Source organism: Amphibalanus amphitrite, unplaced genomic scaffold (genome assembly GCF_019059575.1).
Source record: "Amphibalanus amphitrite isolate SeventyFive unplaced genomic scaffold, NRLGWU_Aamphi_draft 000458F_arrow, whole genome shotgun sequence".
Lineage (NCBI taxonomy): Eukaryota > Metazoa > Arthropoda > Thecostraca > Balanomorpha > Balanidae > Amphibalanus > Amphibalanus amphitrite.
In genome coordinates, this window is record NW_024881952.1 from 201,459 (window position 1) to 220,256 (window position 18,798).

Here is an 18,798-nt window from a genome sequence, read left to right on the forward strand (position 1 = left end):
CAAAACACCATGGTGAGTTGCAGGATAACAGAACATCGCTCTTCACCCCAAGCACTCGAGACATCGCCGTTGATCAATGATATTTTCCCATCAAGATCACAATCAGGATACAGCACACCCGAGCCATCAGCCTACAGCGAGCCCTTCCAGGCCTCCGACAAGCTATGTCCAACTTCTGATGAGTCTGAAAAAGAGAAGCGTTCAGACTCCGCGCCGGTTCCCCTGAGCCGGTCCCAAGTGAGTCTGCTGGTGTGTCTTTCCGCCAGCAGCCTTCTGGCTGGCTGCTGCGTCGTCATCCAAGTGCCGTTTTTCACCCACGAGGCAAACCTTCGCGGTCTGAACAGAGCTTCCTCCGGCGCCGTCTTCAGCTGTTTCGCGTTAGTTCAAACGCTGGCGTTTCCGGCGATGGGCTGGTTAGCGCCGCGGCTCGGCGTGACGCGGCTGTACACTCTCGGCCTGCTGGTGGCCGGAGTCACCACGGTCGCGTTCGGTCTACTCACCTACGTGGAGACGCCGGCAGCGTTTCTGGCCTGGTCTCTGACGGTGCGGTCTGCCGAGGCCGTCGGCACTGCTGCTGGTCAGACGGCGGCGCGAACCATCATCATCAACCAGTTTCCACGGCGGATGAACTCGGCCATGAGCCTGGTGGAGGGCATGATTGGTGCTGGCCTGTGCCTGGGCCCTGCCATCGGTGGCCCAATGTATGCCCTTGGTGGCTACGGAGCACCGTTCTACACACTCGGTACATTGTTCTTCGCCACCGCCGCCACCAGCCTGCTCCTGATGCCGACAATGACGGACCACTCGACCGAGAGGACGGAGAAGGGCGATGCAGATCGCAACTACCGCGACATGCTGATTCTGGTGTTCTCCACAGCCGACAACTGGCTGATATCCGCGGCGCTGCTGGTAGCCGCAATGAACTGGACGGCCATGGACCCCAGCATGGAGCCCTACATGCACGCCGTCCTCGGCATCCAGCCGGCCGAGCTGAGCCTCTTCTTCCTGGGCTCGTTCGCCGGCTACGCTCTCTCCAGTCCGCTGTGGGGCCGACTCTCGGACTACATCGACAACACGTTCCTGCTGGTGGCCGGCAGCCTGGCGCCCACCGCTCTCGGCGTGCTGCTGATCCCTCCGTCCCCCCTGCTCGGTCTCCGGCCGTCCCGTGTGCTACTCGGTGTGGGGATGACGCTGCGCGAGGTGTTTCAAAGCGGTGCCTACCTGCCGTTGCTGCCGCTGATGGTGCGTCGTTCGGCCGCCCGCGGTCTGCAGAGCGATGTAAGCGGCCAGGCGCTGGTTTCGGCGGTGTTTGGAGCGGCCTACTCCCTGGGTAACGTGCTCGGTCCGGTGGGCGGCGGGCTGGTGACGGACCTCTGGGGGTACCCGACCCTGGCCACCTGGCTCGGAGGTGTCACTGTGCTCCTCTGCCTGGTTATGGCAATCCGTGGGGTGGTGTACCATGTCGGTAAATAAAGGCATCTGCGTAGGTCGGAGACAGTCAGACATCACCGTGCACAATTTATTCATTATAATTTACTGTTAACCCGCGCCCAGATGGGGTCTGCCGAGCAACGCGGTCTGATGGGGGGGGGGGGCATTTTGCCCCCCCCTCAGATCTCGAGAACCACGCAACATAGCGACAAGCGGTAAACGGTGTTGGATAGCCCCAATGGGGAACTACCTTGTGACCCAATTTCATTGACCTCGGTCAAACCGATGACGTAACAGGTCAGGTCAAAAGTCGAATTTTCACCGTTTACAGGCATTTCAAGAAACGCGTTGTAAAATCGTGTAAAATGCATTTCATTGAAAATCATCGATGGGGAAATGTTCTTCAAACACATATTTTGCTATTTGAGGTCACTGATTATACTGATAACAGGTCAGGTCACAGAGGTCAGGTCAATGAGGGTCACAATATGAAAATATCATGTGATGCATGTATTATGGTCCATTTTATATGTCAAATACGATTATGTGGGTCAGGCAGCCTTTGGGGTCAGTTCAGATTATGTTCTAATGAAGGTCAGGTCAAGGTCAGGTCAAGGTCAGGTCAAATTAGGTCAAATTTCGAAGCTGATATTTTTGCATAAAAAATGGGTATCGATTCGATGCAGCTCGTCACGGGGAGTTCAATGGTGGTCTTTGCTTTGACCTACGTGGTCTAGAATCGCTAATAATTGAGTTCAAAAATTTGACGTCATCATTTTTGAACTGTTTTTTTTCGCTATAACTTGGCCAAAAAACGAGATATCGATCTGAAAATAGGTATGTATATAGAAGAGCGCAGGGACTATCACATACATTCCGTTTTTTTCTAAATTCGGATTTGTTTTGGATTCTTTTTAGTTTTTCTAAAAACTCAATTTTTGAATTTTTTGGAGTCAAAAAACCCAAAATTTTGAAAATCTGCGATAACAGATTTGTAGCACCGCTTTTTGTCTACTAGACCATATAAAGAACTTTGAAATTGGGTAACTGTAGATTTGGTGAGCGTTTCAAAATTGCATGTTTTTTGCTCATTTTTGTTCGAACATGACCTCAGTTTGACCTTAATAGCTCCTGACCTAAGGTGACCTAAGACTTAAAATTTGATGTGAAGGATGCCCGGGAAGGTACTGAAAATTTGGCGCAGCGCCGCCTTTTTCTATTCAGGAAAAACCACAGGGGGGGGGCAAATTGCCCCCCCCCCAACGGGGCGAGGGTTAACAAACGAGTGTACGTTTATGGCAGGCGTTAGCAGCCTTCGGTCCCGCGACTGTCATCGGTAAAAATAATTTACTTTTTGCATGCAGGCACAGTACCAAGAAGAGTGTGCAAGAGGGTATTTTTGATTACACGACACTATGCCATTATCCTCATGCTACAGTATATGTTCGTCTTTTTCGTGAAGCTCTAGATAGCTTAACCAGAAACCGAACCGCGGGGAGATCCTAGCGAATGTCTCTATACGCCAGCCGTTGTGAGCACGCCAAAGCGGCCGATGAGAGGCCATTTGGAGAAATTAGGTATTCTTGATTATATCCCCCCCCCCCGAGATCTCAAGAACGAAGCAGGATAGCGACAAGCGGTAAACGGCAGGAGGTACACACGGACAAGTTCTACAATTTTCACAGACGTCATTTTCAGGTCAGGTCAAAGATGACGTCACAGGGGTCAAAAAAGTCAAAATGGCGGTGTTAGATAGGTATGATTTTTTTTTCTCGAATAACTCGAAATAGCCAAGCTAGGGGCAAACCAATAGCACCATCGTGATCATCTCGTCGATCCGCATCGAAACATTCATGTTGACCTCGAAAGTTCAAGGTCAAAAGTTGACCTTAGGTCACGTGACCTAATGGTCATCATGTATATCATTCGATGCGCGTTGACGAGCTGAACACACTGAGACCATCTGCGCGGCTGTATCTTGTTCCTGTAAGGAGGTAAAAGCAAAAAACCTTGATGGCCTGTGATAACGTCACATGACCTATACAGTTGCCCAAGGGCAAAAAGGGCCTCAGTCAGGGTTGATCGTATATGAAGTCATTCAAGGTATATTAGGCCATTCCGACGCGATTTAGTGAAAAAAATCAGGCAGCCTATTTCCCCCCTTGAATGAGAATGTCAAGAAATTGATCTGACCTTAGGTCATCGATATCGAAATTCCGAGATTATTAAAAAGGTCAGGTCACCAGAGGTCACCAAAGGTAAAATGTTGACTATTTCAACATTTTGGAAACTTCCGACAGCTATCTCGGGAACCGATAGAGCTACAGCGCCGCGAAGAAGCTAATTCGATAGCCCTTTTATAGGTCTTTCTGAATAATGTCCTCAGATTTGACCTCAGGTCAACAGTTTAGCCTCCAGAGGGCAAAAACTCCAAAAAAACGTTTTTACGAAAAACGTTTTTTTCGGCAATAACGTTTGACTCAAAAGAGCCATGACATTACCTTTGCCAACTTCGTGCTCTTCTCGTCGAGACGCGTCGAATGAACTATAATTTGACCTTGAAAGGTCAACTTGAAAATTTGACCTCAGGTCAAGGTCATGACCTGGCCGGAAAAGGTCATGTTGCATATCAGTCGATCCGAAACGTCGAGCTGAACACATCTAAGACGTTTTCAGCGCCCTAGCCCGCGCCCCGTAGGGCTACCGGCGGACCCTACCACCCGTAGGGGGGGGGGGCGTTTCGCCCCCCCCCCCTCAGATCTCGGAAAGTTACCGGCTGATTTTCAAAATTCAAACGGCGTTCGATAGCCCCACCCGGGAAATACCTTGTGACCAAATTTCATTGAACTAGGTCAAACCGATGACGTCACAGGTCAGGTCAAAGGTCAGATTTTCACAGTTCACTGGCATTTCAAGAAATGTGTTGTGAAATCGAGTAAATTGGTATTTTTTTGAAAACCATCGATGGTACATTGTTCGTCAAACACATACTTCGCTATCTGAGGTCACTGATACCAGGTCAGGTCACAGCGATTAGCGAAGTCAGGTCACCGGGGGTCACAATATGAAAGTGTCGTGTGATACATGTTTTATGGTCCATTTTACATGACAAATGCGATTATGTGGGTTAGGCAGCCTTTGGGGCCAGCCTAGGTCACGTTTTGGTGAAGGTCAGGTCAAGGTCAGGTCAAAATAGGTGAAATTTCAAAGTTGATATTTTTGCATAAAATGGGTAGCGATGCGATGCAGCTCATCACGTAGAGTCTAATGGTGACCTTTGTTTTGCTCTACAAGGTCTAGAATTGCCAAAAAATGAGTTTGAAAATTTGACGTCATCATTTTTGAACAGTTTTTTTTTTCGCTATAACTTGGCCAAAAAACAAGGTATAGATCTGAAACTTAGTATGTGGATAGAAGACGGTAGGTACTATCACATATATTCCGTTTTTTTCGAAACTCAAAAAACTTTTTGGATTTTTTGGCTAATATATCCAAAAAATGCTTTTTTGATTTTTGGGGGTCAAAACTCGAAAATTTCAAAAATCCGAGATAGCAGTTTTCTAGCCCTGTCAATTATACACCTTTTATGTCTTGATCATTTTTCTGTATCTTCAAAGCTGTAGGCCTGACAGGTCTTCTCGCGAAGGTCTTTTTTTCGGTCGAAAGTGGCAGAACATGACGTCATTCTGACGTCATTTGTGGCCAACCTATCATAGCCTCTGGAACAATTTTTGGTCACAATGTATAAATTGATGCCCGGAGGGGTCCTGAAAGTTTGGTGGCGATATCTCAGCCGTTTAGCCCGCGCCCTGGTGTGGGTCTGAGCCACCTTCGCCCTGGTGGGGGGGGGGCCAAAATGACCCCCCCCGTCTAACTCGAAAACGAAGAGGGCTAGGAAGACGCGGAAAAAAGCAAACGAAAGCCCATAACAAGTACGTTCGAAAGTATTTCGGTCATTTTTTCGCTAAGGTCAATATTGAGGTCGCTAGAGGTCATCATAGGCCAAATTTCAGTGTTTTCGGTGTTGCCGGACATATTCCGCTGTAGCTCGGAAACTAGAAGAGCTAGAGAGCCGCGGAAAAAAGCAATCGATAGCTCTTTTCAAGCTCTTTCGCCAAGGTTCGTCAGATTTGACCTCAGCTCAACGGTTTGGCCTACAGAGGTCATGCAAGGTCAACTTGGCAAATTTCGTTGAAAATGTTTTTAACTATAGCATGCATTCACGAGAAAATAGAGAAACGATTCATGCACCATCGTGCTTGGCTCGTCGAGACGCGTCGAATGATATATAGTTTGACCTCGAAAGGTCATTTTGAAAATTTGACCTCAGGTCAAGGTCATGACCTTACCGAAATAGGTCATGCTGCATATCATTCGATCCGCATTGACGAGACAAACACGATAAACGTCGAATGGAGTCTCTATCTCTATTCAATAACAAGTAAGTGCAGAAAAACCGCTGGTGACCTCTGGTGACCAGGGAGATGACCTAGCGTGACCTCAGCGAGGTCACAAGCAAATGGTTTCACATGGGCTGTGATTTGCTGACCCAAGACACTTCAATAACGAAATATAGGAACAATCACGCCCGATTTAGCTGAAAAACAACTACTTTTCGATTCTCCCATTGACTTATAATGGGGAGCAGCGATGACCTGACCTGACCTTAGGTCACATTTATAAAAAATCCGAGATAGCCATTTTGTAGAGCTGGGTGACATCTTCAAGTACTGTAAATTTTACATCGATCGGATAAAAGCTGTGCCTTTGAGAGAGCTTTGAACTTTTTTAGAGGTGGTGTCAGTTTTGGTGACCTTGTGACCTGACCTGACCTGACCCGAACCCCCCAAAAAAGGACATGATGTAAAAATGTTGAATAAACAGCTATACAAAGTTTCAGGGCGCTAACTCAAGTGGTTTCTGAGTTATCGCTGAAAAACCACAGGGGGGGGCCAAAATGGCCCCCCCCCACCAGGGCGAAGGTTAGGAGATTTTGACCGAAAAGGACAGGGGGGCCGTTTCGCCCCCCCCCCCCCCCTACGAGGCGCGGGCTCTAACACGCCTTTATCAGAAGTTATTAGCGAAAAACGGTTAGATTCTGTTCGTGACCTGAGATGACCTCGGGGACATAACGAGGGGTCACAGTTGCCATTTTCCGGTTCATTGTGTCAATTTTACCTTCATCTCGATGTTTAAGAGTGTCTAGAATATCGTTCGTGCAAAACAGACCCTTTTCAATTTTCTCCCATTGACTTATAATGGAGAAGCCGCAAAATTGACCTGACCTTAGGTCACCGATATCAAAATTCCGAGGTAAAGATTTTTTATAGATAATGTTGCTGTTATCAATGTCTGAAAGTTTCAAGGCAATCGTTCAGTCGGTGTAGCTATGGAGAGCATTCTTATTTTTCTGAGATGAGGTCACTTGGCGTGACCTGGTGACCTGACCTAAGGCGACCTGGGTCTGAAATTTTCATAACATGTGCGGAAAAGATGCACAAACAGGTGTGCATAAAACGGCGGCGTTCCGCGCCGCCGTTTTTGAGACATTTGCGAAAAACCGCAGAGGGGGGGGGGGGTGCTCAAACACCCGCGGCCTGGCGCGGGTTATTTCATTTATTATAGTTAAAATTGATGTGAAAATTATTGACGGAGTTAAGTGCTTGTGCGAGGAACATTGTAATAGTTATTTGAAAATATATAAGCATTCAATATAGAGGAAAGGTCATGCTTATATATTTTCAAATAACTATTGATGTGAAAATGACCAATAACATTCCAGAAGAATGAGGATGTCAGTTGGTTCGGTGACCCTCAAATTTAGCAGCCCTTCCTCGGTTCGGCTTGGTGGATCCTCCGCACCGATGCGCGGCATTTTCGACAGAGACTGTACGACAGATTCCTGAAACCAATTGTTTTAGCTAGAGATGCCACATGTTTGTAAAATAACAAAAGCCCACCTTCGCACCCCGCCCTGAAAACTCCGTCGAATCACAGCTGGTTCTGCTTCCACGGATATGCGCATGTGTGTGCTGCATCACCTGTGTGGTGGTTCTACGTATATAGCCGGTGTGTGTGTGTGGTCTATTCATTTTCTTTCGTCTATTGTCACCACTGGCCATTAATTATAGCCTATTGTACCTAAATAACTTTGCGTCATTTTACTACTGTGGCTTGTTACACTGTGGAGTGTGGACAGTCTTCTATTGTCAAATAAAATCTATCTATCTATTGTGCTAACGAAGTAAACGTCTCACTTCATGCTCGAGCACCTCTCCCGAGAGAGGAACACGATGCCGGTAAAAGTAACCTCGTGCAAGGCTTAATTCAAAAGTTATTTCAGAAAAAAAACTATTTCCGAAAAAATCGGCAATTTTGGCAGATTTTTCCTCCTGCAGGCAAAACCGCTGACGTTAGGTCAAATCTGAGGGAATTATTCAGAAATGGCGTTAATAGGGCTATCGAATGCGCTTTTCCGCGGCGCTGTAGCTCTATTTGGTTCAAGAGTTAGGCGTTGGCTTCTTGGAAATTGTCGACATTTGACCTGAAAGTCGGCGAAATTTTGCCTTATATGACCCATGGTGACCTTACCTTTGACCTGACCAAAAAGTGACCGAAGTGGTTTCGTCATTATCTTTGGCGCTCTTTCGAACGCTGCCTTATGCATATCGCTAAGTGGCCCAGGAGCCGAGTTAGAAGGGGGTGGGGGTGTTCAAACACCCTCCCCCCCCCCCCCAGCAGGGCGTGGAAATCCAGGACCCCAGTGGGGCGCTGGTTAAGTTTTAAGAACCAATAATAGTTGCGTTGAACTCGGTCGGAATAATCAAATGAAATGACAATGGCAGAATTTACCTAAGCATCAAATGGCGTTCAACCTAGCAAAGCCGATTCAATAGGGGAGAGCGGGGCCAGTTGAACCACTTTTTATACATATATTGACATGCACAGCGAGATCTAGTTGTCATATCGAAAAATGCACAATGCCATGAAAAAATATGCTCTTTTGGCTTTATTTTAAAACCCTATTCCTGGCGGGCTCCGCCGGGACAAGAAACTGGCGGGGGGGCCGAATGCCGATTCGGCCCTCCCTTCAGATCTCAAAAACTACACATCGCAGCGACAAACGGTAAACAGCATCGGATACGCACGGTCAAGATCTACAATTTTTACTAAGGTCATTTTCAGGTCAGGTCAAAGATGACGTCACAGGGGTCGAAAAAGTCAAAATGGCGGCGCTAGATATGGAGAGAGTTTTTCTCGAATAACTTTCGAATTAGTCAAGATAGGAACAAACTAAGGGCATCATCGTGATCCTCTCGTCAATCCGCATCGAATGATATATATGTTGACCTCGAAAGGTCAAGGTCAAAGGTTGACCTCAGGTCACGTGACCTTGAGGTCATCATGTATATCATTCGATGCGTCCTGACGAGCTGAACACAATGAGACCATCCACGCGTCTGTATCTTGTTCCTGTACGGAGTTATTGGCCAAAAACCTTTGGTGACCTTTGATGACGTCACATGACCTCACAGCTGCCCAACAGCAAAACAGACCTCAAGGTAGTGAAGGTTGATCGTATATGAAGTCATGTATGGTATATGGGGCCATTCCGACCCGTTTTAGTGGTAAAAACAGGGAGTTGATTTTTCCCCCATTGACTTATAATGGGGAGGTCGCGAAACTGACCTAACCTTAGGTCACCGATATCAAAATTCCGAGATATACAAATTGCACATACTGGTACCCTAACTAAAGCCTGAAGAGAAGAAATTGATCGGTCAAATACTCTAGCTCCGGCGTGATTGCAAACTTTTCTGAGGTAGGGTCACCAAACCGCCTCTGGTGACCTGACCTGAGGTCAGATCAACGCAAAATTTTCAGACATGTTGCGTAGAAGCCTTTTAGGAAAAGTCAGAAAATTTGAGCTTCCTAGCTCAACGCGTTTGGGAGAAATAACCAAAAAACCTCAGGGGGGCTCCTGAGGCCCCCCCCCCCCAGGAATAGGGTTAAGATATGTAATATTATGTTTCAAACATATTTTGCTGCCAAATGCATGCTTATAAAACAGCTCTACGCCCGTTTCAAATGACCCCGATGCGAGGGTCAATTGAACCAGCCCATGGGGTCAATTGCACCTATCCTTAACCCGCGCCCCACTGGGGGGGGGCTATTTATAGCCCCCCCCTCCCGTTTTTCTGCAATAACTTCCAAACATCTTGACGAATCGACGCCAAACTTTCAGTACCTTTGGCTGCATCAATTTGACACCTTGTGTCAAAATTTGAACTTCGTAGCTACCATAGGTCGGCCGGAAATGACGTCAGAGTGACGTCATGTTCGTCCGATTTCGACGCAAAACATTGAACCACGGCAATCGCTCCCAAGAGCTCAGTTTTTAAGCTAGATCCAATTTCTTTGCATGAAAGGACTCAGAATTGACCGCGCTATCAAACTGCTGTCTCGGATTTTCAAAATTTTGAAAATTTCGAAAATTTTATATAATAATATTCAAAATTTATATTTTTATATTTTTTTCAAAAAGTTTTTGACTTTTCGAAAAAAAACCGGAATATATGTGACAGAACGCATGATTATGACTAACTCTAGCAAGTTTTAGCTAAATATCTTCAAAAATGGCCAAGTTATACGCATTATTGCAAAAAATTCACAATTATTAATTTTTCAAATCAATTTTTCAGTACGTATTTGGCATCGTACACCAATATAAATGGCACCATCGTGTTCCTGAGCTCAAACTGCATCCAATAGACACCTTTTTTGTTGAAAAATTTTAACTTCAAAATTTGACCTTTTTTGACCTGAAAGTGACCTGACCTAAGCTAATTTCGACTCAAAATGACCTTGAATGACACACACGACATCAAATTCGAAATCTATGGCCTAAATGGACCATAAAACATGTGTCACGTGACCGACGCATGATATAATATTTTCGTGACCTGTGATGACCTGACCCTGACCTGAAAATCAAAGTACAAGTTTGGTACCCTCAAGGTATCTAGAGCATCTGTTCACGAGTGTGGAAACCAAAAATGAGCCTGATCTGACTTGTAAGACGGCGGCCAGAGCCCAAAATGTGAACAAGCCAAAGTGCTAATAATTTTTACTTTGACCTGACCTGTGACGTCATCGGTGACCTCGAGGTCAATGAAATTAGGTTTCGCTCGACAGTTTTTCCGGGGCTATCAGACGCCGTTTGAATTTTGACGATCGGCCCAGTAGTTTCGGAGTTAGGAGGGGGGGCTATGAATAGCCCCCCCCCAGTAGGGCGTGTTATACACAGACCCCAGTGGGGCGCGGGTTAACAATGGGATGTTTTCCTCTTTATGGCCACTTTCTTAAGGAGATATTTTGTCCGGTTTACTTTTCCCAATGCTACATTCAATAGGTCGTTGGAAAGCTAAAAGTGCAAAGTTCCTCATAATAGGTGACATAAAGTACAGGTCTCGCGGGTTTTAAGGGTAGGTTTTGCCTTTCCGGCTATATCTTTTTCGTCTTCAGCTTTGTAGGCTTGAAGATGTGACCGATTTATTCGTATAGCTCCCTACCATGATCATGAAAAAAGGTTTAACCGTATGCCGGATAGTTTCGGAGAAATTTAAAAGAAAACCTCAAAATCCGCCGTTTGGGGCATTCTGACCGCGGCTTCCCTGCAGTCGCCTATGACTACAGTGGTGCCACCCAGCGGGCAGGACGCTGAAACACAGAGGCATGAATGAACCCAGCGCGTAGTAAACGGTGAATGGAAGCGGGACTCAGCAGAGGCTATCACTGCGGCCCGCGCGCAGGGCGTCCTTGGACAACGGCCGAGCCCTCGGGCGGTGAGGCTAGAGGTCACGAGAGCCCGGCGCTGTTTAGCGTGTAGGGAGGGGTGAGGCGCTCGCCGCCAGCCTTGTAGCTCGGCCGGTGTGGCATGTCTATGAAAGCAGGGGTTGGGTCGGTTGGGAGGAGCTGGAACAGGGTGATAGGTTTAGGCATAGAATAGAATGGAATTGTGCTGAGGCCAGTCCAACAGAAAAATAGCCGGCTGCCAGTATTTTTTTTTTTTTAGAAGTGTCCCTCAAGGTCAACTAATAACCACTAAATATATAATAAATTATGATCGGAAAAAGTAACCGCTATGGGCAAAATATTCCGGCAGCCGGCGATTTCGCTGTTGGTAAAACTGGCCTCAGATCAACTAAAAATATCTTTTGCTTATTAAAATGCATCTATCAGTACGAAATAATCCACAATAATTTATTGAGATAGATACAATGAATTGTATTTTCCCGATGTTACCGTTTTTATAACTTTTATTATTTGCACTTGTAAGGACGGTCGAACGAGCCCCTCCCCTCATTTTTCTCGAACAACTCGCCATAAAGTGGCGGATCGCCACGTATGTCTATACAAAAAATCGTAGCTGCCATAGATCGGCATAGATCGACCGAAAATGGGACTTTGACAAATTGATGTCAATTGTGAATTTTTTCACTATAAGTTTCCCAAAAAGTCGAGCTATTGATCTGATAATTGGCATATCGATGGACCGCGTTAGCCCGCGCCCCGTAGGGCTATCGGCGGACCCTACCACCCGTGGGGGGGGGGGGCGTTTCGCCCCGCCCCCAAGATCTCGGAAAGTTACCGGCCGATTTTCAAAATTTACACGGCGTTGGATAGCCGGCCTGGGCTGCAGAGTCGGAGTCGGAGTCGGAGTCGGACGGAGTCGATAGTTATGACCGGAGTCGGAGTCGAAGTCGCCAAAATCTTACCGACTGCGACTCCGGGTTCGGAGTTAATTTGGCATAGCTCAAAGTCATGCCCTACACATGTTTGCTTGGAAATATTATGCTCGTTCATGTTTCCAAACCAGACTTGGACTTTGCCGAAGCTAAGGCAAGGTTTCTGTTTTGGACGATCATTTTCAGCGAAAAACCAGAAGACCGGCTGTGCTAGAAACTGCTTATGGTACTGAATGCTATTTTTAGAGTATCTATAGCTGCGATGTAAGGTCATGGAACGCGCGATGATTGTCTCAGGCAAGACAAAAAGACCTCAGACATGAACTTTTCTATCATGATATGGACTTATAATAGGGAAATGCCCGGAGTCGGAGATGGACTCGGAGTCGGAGTCGGAGTGGGAGTCGATTTTTGAAGCCGGAGTATATTCGGAATATTTTTATCTTCAAGACTTTCTCGAAGTTTAGAAAGCTTTCGGTTATTTTTGGAAAATAATATGATGATTGCTGAAATAATATGCTTTGATGATAAACATCTTATTGTGTTACACATTTTTATCTATGTTCAAAACTGTAGGAGTGGCAGCTATTCCCGCAAAAGTTCTTTTTTTGTCGAAAATTGCAGACCCATGACGTTATTCTGATGTCATTTTTGGCCAACCTATCACACTCTCTGGAAAAAGACGGCCCCGCATGGTGCAAAATTGATGCCCAGAAGGTCCCTGAAAGTTTGGTGACGACTGGCGATATCTACAATACTTAGGGAGACATGGATTGAAAAAGGGAGAAGAGTCGTTTCGGACCCCTCTCCCCTAAAAGTCGAAGGCTAAAGCATATTTATCTCCTATCATATGGTGTTATGCTTCTTCAAGCGACTCATATGGATTTGGCTTCAAAAATCACAAAGATAACAACAAATAATATTGGTGTAACTAGAACCCAAATGCCTATCTTTTAAAAATGATGTCAAAAATCCATACAACATTTTTCTGTGGTAAGCTTTGTGTCTGGTAGTTTTGGAACTAAAGTGCGTCAGAAAATAAAGATGTAGTGTGACATGATATCCGGCCTCATCAGGTCACGGATAATTAGCAGAAACGTCCCCAACAAATAACAGCGCTAAACAGTCGTCTGCCGGCCCCATTGGTAACCGGCTAATACTATTCGCGAACTTGGATCGGCACGCTGCCGGCTCACTCAGCCCGCTGGCTACGGGCGACCTTGACCGCTCAACACCGATTGGCCAACGGACGGGGTCGTGCGCTGGTCAGCACGTGGAGAGGACGGGGCACAGTGCCACACATTGTATGCGACCTCTGACCTTTCCCTGTCTCCTGACCGCATGACGGGTCGCCGGCCCAGGCGGTAGAAACCGGTTCTAGCCTCTACACACGCCGCCACCCTAACCCTCCCCTCCCCCACGCTACTACGTGATGTAGTACACGCTCGTGCGTAACTGGGCGGAGCAAAGGGTCGCCGATACAGGGGCGGAACTAGTTGCCCTCCCGCCCGCCGAGCGACCTACCGCTAAAACCCGCGAGACCTGTACATAGACTATGGTAAAATGGGCGGATGAGAAAAATGAGAAGTATCTCAGGCTATAGTGTGCTTTCAAGCAAAAGGCTGGAGAAAAGGGGGTCAAAAATTGAGCTCTATTAACCCGCGCGGGGTTGGGGGGGTAAATTTTACCCCCCCCTCGCGAATTTTTGCAATATCTCAAAAACGGCGGCGCGCAGCGCCGCCAAACTTTCAGCACCTTTTCTTACATCAATTTGACACGTTCCCTGAAAATTTGAGCGAAGTCCGTCGGAAATTTTTTGAGAAATTGACGTTTTAGTGACGTCATGTTCGCCATTTTCGCCTGAAAAACGGCAAAAGTTCAAACGCCGCTAGCATCTTCATTTTTAAAGGAATCAAGACTAACAAAAAAGTATATACGTAATTCTACTTTGTCTATCAAACGGCTATCTTGGTTTTTTGAAAATGTTGGATTTTGGCCCAAATTTTTTCAAAAAACTGACTTTTTGGGCAAAATAGCTATAAAATCCAAAATTTTGAGTGTATCGAAAAACCGGAATTAATTTCAGAGAAGTGGTCTATGTGCACCTACATACCAAGTTTTAGAAGAATCGGTTCAAAAATGTGGGAGTTATTCAAAATTGTATGACGTCACGACACACAAAAAGTTTGAAAAATGACTTTTTTGGAAGTTCTAGACCTCGTACGGAAACAAAAATAGCACCATTCGATTCGCCGTGAAAAACTGCATCAGATAGACACCTTTTTAGGCCTTAACAACCAACTTCAAAATTTGACCTCACTTGACCTGACCTTGACCTGACCTCGACCTGAAATTCATCCAGAGGTGGTCCATATCACTTATTGAGTGTGCCTATTGAATTCTATGAGTAAAATGACCCATAAAACATATGTCGCACATGCCCTTTTCTATATTTTGTTTTTGGTGACCTGACCTGACCTGACCTTGACCTTGACCTCTGAATGATATTGTATGCAACGAATATTGTCTTGGTAGCCTAAGAACACGTTTTGGGCGATCAGTCTCAGTCCATGACTCCATTCTTCGGCAAGTACGGTGCAAGGCCGATACTGTAGAAACTTGCAATTTGTACCCTTGACCTGACCTTGACCTTGACCTCAAACTTAAAATTAAGTACATGTTTTTAGTTGTTCGTGATGAGATCTTTCGATTGGCGTTTGAATTTTCCAAATTGGACCTTTAGTTCGGGAGATAACAGGGGGGGGTAAATTTACCCCCCCCCCCCCAGCCCCGCGCGTTCGGCTGGAGACCCCAGCCCCGCGCGGGTTAAACTAATATTTCAGTTTAAAAGCTCATTTCAAAGCTGGACTAATTCCTTTAAAGGTAGTGTGCCACCTTTGAAAGATTTCCCATTTTATTTTTCCTAGGATAAGAAGCTTCTGTTTTTACCTAATATCGCAAAAAAATATCAAAAATGGGCCTGGAATAGTGCCTTTTTCGCCTAAAAGTTTATCGGTTTTTAGATATGTATAACAACTGTAGTGGGCTCACCTGCAAACAGGCGTCGGCAACAATCGCGAATGCGGCGCACATGTGACAATAAGCAAAGGTCATTATAGTGTTACGACCATACGACGTACGGGAATGAGTTATCAGCTGTCTAATCGTAGACAACACAATGTCGAGCCTTAAACTGTAAGCCTGTATTGGTATTGTTTCTTTTATTTGGCTGTCGAACATTATTTATGGTTTGAAATATGATTTCATGTAAAATAATTGATATGAAAAAGCCGTCTCATAAGTTATGACCCCATTTCACCACACGCAAGTGGCAGAAATGACAATGATCAGCTGACGCATTTTTCTTGGCCGAAGTCAGAGCGCGCAGCCCGACGCACCACCACCGCCGCGCCCAAAGCCAGGGCCCCGGTAACGTGAGGTAGCCGAGTCGGGGCAGCGTGCGCTGACCCAAGCCGGGGCCGCAGCTTTGGGCGCGGTCTACCGCATCCCCGCGGGCAGCCCCGGGCTATCACATGACACCGGGAGGACGCGCGGCTCCGGCTTGGGTCAGCGCACGCTGCACTGACTCGGCTACCTCACGTTACCGGGGCCCTGGCTTTGGGCGCGGTCTACCGCACCACCTAACAGGCGTGTTCGAAACCGCAGGAGCTGATGATGAACGGGTTTATCGAAACTTGATTGGATGAGCATATCGGTAATAGCGATTTCAGTGTGTGCATTTATTGTTCATAGTGGTGTGAAATGTGGTTGGGGTACGACCGACAACCCGTCGGGGCGAATTTCGCACTGGGGTACTCAAAATTTGAAGAATCTAAGACGTTTCCATGAGTTTTGAAGGTATGGATAAGTTCTAAAAATCCGGTTCTCCTTATCTGGGCCATTAACTCCATACGGTCCAGGAAAGCTGGCACACTACCTTTAATGTTTACAGCCCCTGAACAATAAACATTGCAAAGGTCACCGGGGTCCATTGAAACGGCCTGTGGCCCTGTTTCAACTGACCCTCAGAGAAGCGTTTCAATTGACCCCATCCGCTCCCGCCATCTTGCACGCGCCGTAAAGCACATGTCAAACGAGCTGGAGGGACGGCATCATGCTAAATGAAGGGCCAAATAAGGTGTTATTCCGGAGCCAGGAGTTCTTCTTTCAGCAAACAAAGGTATATGAGATATCACAAAATATTCATAAGAACGATTTCTCCCAAACGCCCCTCAAAAACACAAAAACAAGTGTCAAATCAAAATTACCGTCCGTTTGCCGCCCAAACGTCGTTGACAAAGGAAGTGGTCGAGCGCGGATGCGCAGTGGTGTCGTCAACGCCATATGTTGCATACTGTTGAAAATAAAGCCATGTTTCATCTGACCCCGTGTTTCAACTGGCCCCGCTCTCCCCTATACCAGAATGACCAGCCTCAAATAACATAAAGCATCAACTATCACCCGATGCAATATAGTCGGCAAGGGAGAGCTTTCATCGTTTTCTTTCTTTACTCTACCTTTGTTTCTTCTTCTATTCTTTCTTCTTATTTATCCTTTGTTTCTTCTGAGACTGTCTATCTTGGAAATACATACTGACAAGTCAAACAGTAGGCGGTTTTCTTTAGTTTATGTATTTCACACTACAATTTCACACCTGAGGTTAACTTTATCCCTCCCTTTTTCCGCTTTTCTATCTTGCCCTTTCTCTCTCTCTTTCTTGCGCTACGTACAATACCCAACTATACAATAAGAACTCGTACAATACCCAGTCGCACAAAACTATGTTTGCATTCCATGTTACGCAGATCGTTTCATCTACCGCGTTACATGGTAAACCAGCCCACGAGCCGCCAAGGTCACACATAGGACCACCGTGACACCTCCGAGCCAGGTGGCCAGGGTCGGGTACCCCCAGAGGTCGGTCACCAGCCCGCCGCCCACCGGACCGAGCACGTTACCCAGGGAGTAGGCGGCTCCAAACACCGCTGACAACAGTGCCTGGCCGCTTACATCGCTCTGCAGACCGCGGGCGGTCGAACGACGCACCATCAGCGGCAGCAACGGCAGGTAGGCACCGATTTGAAACACCTCGCGCAGCGTCATCCCCACACCGAGCAGCACACGGGACGGCCGGAGACCGAGCAGGGGTGACGGAGGGATCAGCAGCACGCCAAGAGCGGTGGGCGCCAGGCTGCCGGCCACCAGCAGGAACGTGTTGTCGATGTAGTCCGAGAGTCGGCCCCACAGCGGACTGGAGAGAGCGTAGCCGGCGAACGAGCCCAGGAAGAAGAGGCTCAGCTCGGCCGGCTGGATGCCGAGGACGGCGTGCATGTAGGGCTCCATGCTGGGGTCCATGGCCGTCCAGTTCATCGCGGCTACCAGCAGCGCCGCGAATATCAGCCAGTTGTCGGCTGTGGAGAGCACCAGAATCAGCATGTCGCGGTAGTTGCGATCTGCATCGCCCATCTCCGTCCTCTCGGTCGAGTGGTCCGTCATTTTCGGCATCAGGAGCAGGCTGGCGGCGGCGGTGACGAAGAACAATGCGCCGAGTGTGTAGAACGGTGCTCCGTAGCCACCAAGGGCATACATGGAGCCACCGATGGCAGGGCCCAGGCACAGGCCAGCACCAGTCATGCCCTCCACCAGGCTCATGGCCGAGTTCACCCGCCGCGGGAACTGGTTGATGATGATGGTTCGCACCGCCGTCTGAGCGGCGGCAGTGCCGACGGCCTCTGCAGACCGCACCGTCAGAGACCAGGCCAGGAACGCAGCCGGCTGTTCCACGTAGGTGAGCAGACCGAACACGACCGTGGTGACTCCGGCCACCAGCAGGCCGAGAGTGTACAACCGCGTCACACCAATTCGTGGCGCCAGCCAGCCCATCGCCGGAAACGCCAGCATCTGAACCAACGCGAAACAGCTGAAGACAGCGCCGGACGCGGCGCTGCTCAGACCGCGGAGGTGCGCCTCCGGCGTGAAGAACGGAGACTGGACAACGGTACAGCTGCCAGCCAGAAGATTACTGAGGGAGAGACACACCAGCAGACTCACTTGAGACCGGCTCAGGGGAGCCGGCGTGGAGTCTGAAGGCTTGTCTTTTTCAGACTCAGCAGAAGTTGGACATAGCTTGTCGGAGGCCTGGCCTGCATGTTGGAACGAATCGCTGAAGACAGATGACTCGGTTGTGCATACCAACGATGGGCTCAGTGGCGACATATCTTCCATCAATGGCAATGTCTCGTGTACTTCTGGTGAAGAGCTGTTGCCTGTCCGTCCGTAAATAGCCATGTTTTGGGAGCACCAGAGGTATCTGAATGCCTACTGAAAAGTACCATCCGCATGGACAGGAAACAGTATCACAAGCGGCTCCCGAGATTATCGTAGGCGAAGTCCGGCTTGGAAGACGAATCAGCGGAAGCAGGCGCCGATCTAGGAAGAAGCAGGACTGGAAGAAAATGCCTGTGCATCACCAGCGGGTCCGACCAGAGCGTAAAGTGCAGCGTAGTCGTGTTGTCGCAGCAGGGCTATGGTGACGACTGACGAGCGTTCTCTGATATTTCTGTCTATACAAAAATGCAACTCTTTCTCCATCTGTGGCGTATGGGCGAACGATCGCCAC

At 47.7% G+C, this 18,798-nt stretch overlaps 2 protein-coding genes across 2 annotated transcripts; one reads left to right on the top strand and one right to left on the bottom strand.

Annotated features, from left to right (window-relative positions):
• The first annotated feature begins 405 nt into the window (after positions 1-405).
• Positions 406-1,473, top strand: LOC122391854 (MFS-type transporter SLC18B1-like). The gene has a single exon (XM_043386156.1). The coding sequence runs from the start codon at positions 406-408 to the stop codon at positions 1,471-1,473; it is 1,068 nt and encodes a 355-aa protein (XP_043242091.1).
• A 15,521-nt stretch (positions 1,474-16,994) lies between these two features.
• On the bottom strand, positions 16,995-18,395 carry LOC122391855 (MFS-type transporter SLC18B1-like). The gene has a single exon (XM_043386157.1). The coding sequence runs from the start codon at positions 18,393-18,395 to the stop codon at positions 16,995-16,997; it is 1,401 nt and encodes a 466-aa protein (XP_043242092.1).
• Positions 18,396-18,798: the final 403 nt, after the last annotated feature.